This window comes from Panthera tigris (assembly GCF_018350195.1).
Source record: "Panthera tigris isolate Pti1 chromosome A3 unlocalized genomic scaffold, P.tigris_Pti1_mat1.1 chrA3_random_Un_scaffold_61, whole genome shotgun sequence".
NCBI lineage: Eukaryota > Metazoa > Chordata > Mammalia > Carnivora > Felidae > Panthera > Panthera tigris.
The window spans coordinates 24,148-32,383 of NW_024962147.1; the positions used below are offsets into that span (position 1 = coordinate 24,148).

Here is an 8,236-nt window from a genome sequence, read left to right on the forward strand (position 1 = left end):
CAACACACACTAGTATGTAGGTGCATACTACATAGGTAAGTGTATAGCACATCATTTATGCATCGCAGTAAATATAGCTGTTTACAGAGTATTACTCCTTTATACCTTGCAGTCCTTCCTTCTTACATCTCACTTGGCATACTCTATACTCTTAATCATCTTAGCTATCCTGTAGCTAAATCTTTTTCCAAGGCCTAGAGATACTATCTCCGCAACCCAAGGTCACACATTCTTAAAATTTTACAGAGCTTGGAGTAGTAGCCACACACTGCAATCCAAGTCCTGAGCTCTTCCCAATATCCTGGGCTACTTCCAAAGGCCATTAAAAGGGAACCATTTGATAGGAATATGGCAGAGATTATTGAAGAGTACTAATAGGGGTGCCAGACTGGCTCAGTCAGCAGAGCATACGACTCTTGCTATTTGGGTTGCGAGTTCAAGCCCCATGTTGGGAATAGAGCTTACTTTAAAAAAAAAAAGTACCAATAAAAGCATTAAAGAACAACAGGTACAACTCTACAGATGTTAAGCCTTCAAAAATATTGGCATACACTCAGAAAGTTGCTGAATTTGCCTTCTTCCTCTTTTTAGTACCTGAATTAGGAACCAAAATTGCTTTCCAGAAGCTAAATGGTCCTGCTTACTGGCTTTAATTTTTATGCATTTGGCTTTCTTCTTGCTAACTGCTTTAGGACATAAGCTGTATCTTGAGTTTTCTTCATCAGTATGTTTACAGTATTTTGTCAGGGATTTCTCCTCTTTTTTTCTGTCCTCATGCTAATGTAATACATAGGAAGCTTACCTTTTCCATAACCTAATGTGAGTGTTCCCACATGTCTGCAGTCAGAATGGCTTTACGGAGTATCACAGGAGAAGAGGAGACCTAGGGTAGGCCTCTCTGAGAAAGACCTATGTTGATTTCCACAGCAAAAGGGAGGGTTAGAACTGGGAAGGAGCTCAACAAGGTGCTCTGTGAAAATGTACTACTTTAAGGAGGCATTCCTTCTTGCCTCCTTGGAGAGACCATGAGTCAATAAAACCCTTTAAGAATCACTGAGCCAGCCAGAATTCTGGTTCACGGCTCCTTAAGGGATCAGGCTTTCAACAGGAGCATCTAAGAATTAATCTCACTATTCAAAAGGTATTAAGAGAGATGTTTAGAGTAGAGTACCAACTGAAAAACTCTACCTCTTTAGTCTCCTGAAGCATAGGTCTGCATGAGGTCATGCATTTGGGCTTCTTACCTAAGATACCTGTATTAGCACTCCAGCTCTCCACTGGGCCTGTATTCCAACCCTGGGTTCTAAACCCTGGGCTAGGGTTATTATGCTTGGGTGTCCAGAAACCTCCATGTCCCAAAAATGGGCTGGCGTCTTGCTATGAAATGAGTTACCATCTAACTCCTGTTTCTTAACCACGTTTTTCCAACTAGATCTCCTAGATTGTCCATACATACCTGAGAAGTGCACATAGTTGGAATCACCTTGGGGCAGTGACCACCCTAACATGGAGATGCTCCCCAGAGGACAATTCTCCCATCAGTGCAGTTGGTCTATGTGCCCTACCCTTGTCAGATAAAGAGTTTTGCTATCCTCATTGGCCTGTGATGTAGATGCTCCATGATGTCTTATGCTCACATTCCAACACTTCTATCCACTGAATACCAGCAGTAAGAGAATTACCTTTAGATCCACACAATTATACTTAAAAAGAAAGAAGAGGGAGAAAATGGGAGAAATACCAGAGGGAAGAGGGTGTGAAAAATCAGGTAGAAATAGCAAGGGCAATGTATGTAGAGTTGGTATGTCATGGTGATATTTCACTCAATATATTTGAGGTCTGAATGTCCTACTCTTCAATAAAAATAAATCTTGCAAATCAGAAAAAATACGAAGAAAAAAAAAGAATATGGTTAATGCTATTAAAATCCACCCCCCCATTCCAAATTTAAAGTAGTTGAGAACTAGCAAGTAAAATCACATAGACTTGGGGGTCCTTAAAGATTCAAACACAGAGTTACAGAGGAGGGGCAGTAAAAGTTGGATGACAAGGCTCAAAAAGGTAGGAGCTAGTGGTAGCCAAGACACGGAAACAAGGACTGGCATTGACTTATTTAACAACTGTTCTTAAAGAACTGTGTAAGGAGAAGAGTGAAGTATGAGAAAAATGGTAAATATAGTAAACTAATGCTTTATTTTCTTCTCAGACTGTAGAAGAGAAATACATTTTTCTATAGGCTGAGGGAATTTCTCCTAGTGGAGAAAGAGAAACTAAATGTCCAAGAAAATAATTACTAATCAAGCAAATACCCAGGGCAGGTGGGGAAAAGTAAGAAAATTCACAAGAAGGTAATAAAGTTAGAGGAATTTGAGATTGTGTTTACTTACTATCTGATTTAAAACAAACGTTTAAAATGCAAATAGCTACCAATTATAAAGACTGGTCCATGAATGGTGTTAATTTCCATTTTTCTCAAGTGCCTTCATCTACAAAAGAAGCTTCAAAAAACAAGATATAGTATACTCTCTTCTCTTTAAAATAGAAATTCTGTAGGAATAACTTTTAATTTTCCTCTCTCTCACTCTTTCAAGTTTTCTGGCAGTAAAATAGACATTTTAATAGGATTTATTTCTGAGTAGTCACTATATTTTTAAAATTCTTTTTAGTATTCCTTAGTAGTTTCACCCAATAAAATTAACTACCTCAAGCTGCCACATTTTAAACAGAGGCTGATTTTTCCATTGGTTAGCAATCATTTTCTCTTTGCTATTTTATCATTAGAAACTCCCTTGACAGTTTCAAGTTGTTAAAATCCTGGGTTTTTTTCTTCATTCCTTTGCTTCATAAATCACTACATCAACTATTCATGTAGGCAGAAAAATAGTGCCAGAAAATAGGTCACCATGCATTGAGCCACAATTTTAACTACCTAGATTAAAAAAAAAAAAATCAATCCTACAACTTAACAAATTAACGTAAAAATACTAATTTTTACCTTGTTTTTAGTCAGCTATCAAACTTTACGTCACTTCTGCATCCTACCGCCCCTAAAACTGGGTTTTGCATACTGATGACCAATACAAATCGTGCTTGAAATTGAACATTAAGGCATGCTAGCCATGCTCACAATGGACTTGTGTATTTCTATAGTTCCTTTCACTTCAGGATCTCAAACATACTTTCCTTTTGAAAATCTCCTTCACGTTGGCAAGTCAGTAAACCTAGCATCAGGAAGGGATATTGCCAGAAACCTAATTCACAGGAAGTTTGAGTGAGTTTCCCTCCCAATGTGGTATCAATTTGTTTAATATCTGAGAATAGCTTTTAGGATATAAGACACATGTCTGAATTCAAAAATCAATTTCGAGTCACTATGTCCGCAGAATAAAAACAACAACAAAGTATTCATTATGCAACTAAAGAACAGAAATGGAGAATTCTGTTACCAAGAGAAGGAGAACATTAATTTTTAGTGATAATTTCAAATATCCTTAAGGACTGTCTAGATTTGCTGGTGTCAAATGGTGGAAAAAACAACACATCTACAAATGGCTAATTACCTTATGTCTGGTCATATTCTGTAATACTTTATTAGCATTACTATGTTTGAGAAAGTACTGAAACTGCACTTGCTAAATTTTTAGGGAACCATACCCAATTGAATTACTATCTATAAATCACCAATATAGATGGTTCTCCCTGATGATTTTTGTCAATCTCTGAGAAATGAAGTTTTAAACATTTGTCAATCTCTGAGAAATAAAGTTTTAAACATTAGATAATGCTTTAGTTATTTATATAGCTTGTGAACCAGTATACATTCTTAATAAAATATTACTTGATTAATATACTTAGCCAATATATAATTGAGTAGTCTGGTATTATATAAGCATAGAATTGACATAATACACTTATTTTAACTAATAAAAGTTACCTAGTGTAATAGTGAAAATACAGTGAATTACTTAGTTAATATGTCATGTTCTGTAAGAAACTTACATTTCGGTATCAACCTCCCAAAGCCATATTTGCACAGCGTATCACTACAGTTAACAAAATACTACATGGCAATGAGAAAGAATGAAATATGGCCTTTTGTAGCAATGTGGATGCAACTGGAGAGTGTGATGCTAAGTGAAATAAGTCATACAGAGAAAGACAGATACCGTATGTTTTCACTCTTATGTGGATCCTGAGAAACTTAACAGAAGACCATGGGGGAGGGGAAGAAAAAAGAAAAAAAAAAGAGAGGTTACAGAGGGAGGAAGCCAAAACATAAGAGACTCTTAAAAATTGAGAACAAACTGAGGGTTAATGGGGGGTGGGAGGGAGGCGAGGGTGGGTGATAGGTACTGAGGAGGCCATCTGTTGGGATGAGCACTGGGTGTTGTATGGAAACCAATTTGACAATAAATTTCATATTTAAAAATAAATAAACTAAAAAATAAAATAAAATAAATAACACACACACACATACACACAAACCAACATTTCAAATGTTTAAGTATTTCCAACATATTTTGCTAATAGATTTTCCCCATACAGGCTTAAGTTTTATTTTATGAGTCCAAAGCCTTTTGTATAGTGAACCTCATTTTTAGTTAAAGCTCCTTTCAGTGAGAAGGTTCTGGATACAAAGAAAATGGGAAGGTGGAGTCCTCACGCTTGGGCAGAAGGTGGCAGCAGCTGAAGGGTCTGACTGTCCTTCCAGGGACTTTTCCGCATTCAGTGCTTCTACTCCTATTACTAGGTCCTGGCAGGGTTTACTGTTTACTTTTTGAAGTTAACATAGGATTATAAAAATATAGCTTTGTCAAAATCTGACTAATCCACCTACTAATTTTAAAAACTATCATTTCATAAGATAATTTTGTATTGGAGATTTTTTGCAAATTTCTATTCCGTTTAACTTGACTAGGCGTTTTTTGGTCTAATGCACACTTTTAACATTAATGTAGCATTAGAATGTTTTAATATCGAGTACATCACCCGCTCATTTTCATCTCCTTAAAATATGGGCTTATTCATTCTTAGTCCAGAAAAAAAACTTCATCATTACTCTGTCAAGTTGCAAAAGAACTCTTAGAATTTTTATTGGGATTGTCTGAACATTGTAAAAATTAAGAATCAATAGTTTTCCCACCCAGGCTTGTGATATCATTGTGATATCATACCCAGAAGTAGAACTTGCCACTCAGCTTTTTTTGTTTTGTTTCTAGTCTTCCACATCTGTATCAAGATGATTTCCAACATTTATAAGGAAATAAGGAATAAAATAAAGCCAACAAACTATTTTTCATTTCTATCAACAAGATCATTTTTTTTAAAATAGGATCTGTTTTTCCATTACTCTATGTTTTTGCACTTTGCAAATCTGTGGACGTATATTTTAAAACTGATAACCTTACTGAACTCTGTTAGCTCCAATGGATTTTCAGTTGTCTCCTCAAACTTTGTGAATTACATATTAACCCCCAATCCCTGTGGTAAATACTTAATAAATAAACATTAAAAAATATTATTTAAGACATTAAAACATTATTTATAACTAATAAATAATGTTTATTAAGAGAGAGCGAGTGTGAGCACGAGTGGGGAGGGGCAGAGAAAGGGAGACACAGAATCTGAAGCAGTCACCAGGCTCCAAGCTGTCAGCACAGAGCCCAAAGCCAGGCCCAAACCCAGAAACCATGAGATCATGACCTGAGCCAAAGCTGGACACTTAACCAACTGAGCCACCCAGTTGCCCCTAAATTTCCAAATATCTTTAAATAAATATAACCTGTCACTTGCATGAAATCAGTTGAATGTGATATGTGAGTTATTAACTTCCTCTCCCAACACTTAACCAACTGAGCCACCCAGGTGATCCTGTGGCACTTTAAATTTATTATATTTAATCTTGAGCAAAAAAAAAAAAAGAAGAAAAGAAAAAAACATAGGAAACAGTATATGGTCTAAGCTATCTCTATATATTTTGACTGACTGAAAAACCTAAAAGAGGAGACACCCCTATGAAAACAGCTAGGTCAAGTATCATAATTATTCCTCCATTAGATCTTCCAGCTTTAGGTCTCTAGCAATCACTGCTTTGTTCCCGATTCTCTTCTCTAGCCAGTCATCTCCTGCCAAAAATTCATGTCAACAGATCCAAAAGCAAGCTCATCATCTTTCTCCACAGCTATTAAGTAACCTATTTTTCTCTTATGAATTTCGTTACTACTGTGTTTTATCCCTTGAAAGGTATTTAATATATTCTACTTCTCCCATCTCCTTACAGGGAAATAGAATCCTTGAAAGCAGATACCAATTATTTTAAATCTTGGTAGTTCTCACAACACACTTAGACTCTCACACTGAACACAGAATGAGCTCAGATGAATTCCAGCATCCCATAGGTGGGTCCATATCCTGATCTAGGAGAAGTGAGGGCTCTCATCCTGGGGTACTGATTACATGAATGCCTCCCATTCACTTTGATGCCATCTTCCTACTGCTTCACTCATTGGGACACACCCCCAGAAACAGCAGGTGCAGAATGTGGGTCATTCATGGGTCCTGCAGAGGCATTACCCAGAGGGGTCTATTCAAGGAAGATGGCGATCCCATGTGGGATCAGTGGGCAACAACGTTTGTCAATGACTTAAAATGAACACATTGAGGGTAGTTCTTCACCCAGGCACAACATAGAGGCAATCTATACCTACACTGCTTATGACATTTGTCCCCTTAAAAATAAAGATCATCATCCAAGTGATGAATGGTCCCTAAATAACCAGTGGGATAAAAAAAAGTTAATGATTTACAGGGCTTCTGCTTGCCTAACATCAGGTCCTCTTCAACATTGTTGTTAGATCCTTTGAATACAAGAAAACTAGGCTCTGCCACTATGTTGGATTCCCATCAACAGAAATACGATATAATTTACATTTTATCCTAAGCTTCCACGAGGGGTAAATTCATGTATGCTACTGTGGCCCTTCATCCCCAAATCATTTTTTTCAATACAAACGTATACCCCTCTGTGTGCACCACTGGGACACTTACATCAAACTCATTCAGGACTGCAGCCAGCTCACCGATGCCTGTGTGGCCTTTGGCTTCATCGGTGGGCGAGGTAGCTTGAGCAGCATTGGAGATGCCAGCAATGGCTTCCTGGACTTGTTTAAACGCATAATCTCGGTTGGCTCTGGTGGCAGCAACATCTGGGTGGCGGAGAAGCGCTTGGGAGGCTGTGTACAGCATTGTGGCATTCTTCTTTAGAGCCCCTCGGGCGGCTGCCATCTCATTCCGACAGTGAGGGTCCTTCAGCTCCTGTGTGTGCAAAACATGAAACCTGTCACATCCATGGAGTTTGCCATGGAAACGTTTGTTATTGAACTCTGAGTCAGACGCACCGAACTCCACTGAATTTTGTAAACCATCTACCTTCCCTTGTCCTCTCTCTAGCTGCCAGGACTTTGTGTATGGTGTTCTTTCCATATGAAATACTGGAGTACCCCTCTTCTACCCAACCCTTTCACTCAACATGGCCCATCTTCCTGGAACCTATTCCATCCAGCTCTCTAGGCGATGTCTCCTTCTATCTGCTCCCACAAGCCCCTATCCCCTCCTATCATCAATACTTATTATACTGTACTGGAGTTACATATTTAAGCATGTGTCCCTCCTGTGTTGTATCTCTTGAGAGCAGGAAACCCGATCTTGTTTAGTGGCCCTTTACTTATTAGCAAATGTTTGGCCTATAAAAGGCACTCAAATATTGCTGGGGAAAATGTAAAAACCAAGATACAGACAAGTAGCCTGCATGGATAGGAGTTAGTTAAGCAGCAGAGGAAAACCCAGACTTCAGTCTTATGATATTGCTTGCCCCTATAGTCAATGACAATTACAAACATGGGAAATCAAACTCTTCTGATTTTTGCTTAGTGCATATCTGCCACTTCATTTTCAGGTTCGGACTAGGGTTCATTTCATTTTATTTTTTTAAAGCTATCTTTAATGGCAGCTCGATCACTGAGTTTAGGGAATAAAAATAGATCAAAGGTGATGTGTCTTCCTTGTTTGGGCTGTCAAAATACTACTACCTGGGAATCTCTTGATCTTCAGCTTTAAGAGCATTGTTAAGAAAATGTTCACATCATTTACAGAAATGTTAAAGGCAGCGCTGCTCTCTGAGGCCATGTACGATTGCCAGCTGAGGATCTCAGAGAAATTTTTCCAGTTTCAAAACATC

At 37.9% G+C, this 8,236-nt stretch overlaps 1 protein-coding gene across 1 annotated transcript; it reads right to left on the reverse strand.

Moving 5' to 3' along the window:
- Nucleotides 1-7,047: 7,047 nt before the first annotated feature.
- On the reverse strand, nucleotides 7,048-7,615 carry LOC122236185 (catenin alpha-2-like; the record flags this gene model as incomplete). Its single annotated transcript, XM_042977075.1, has 2 exons — nucleotides 7,398-7,615; nucleotides 7,048-7,314 (listed from the first exon to the last, which is right to left on the reverse strand). Coding segments are annotated over exons 1-2 (294 nt in total), but the record flags the coding sequence as incomplete, so codon positions are not given.
- Between the last annotated feature and the right edge of the window lie 621 nt (nucleotides 7,616-8,236).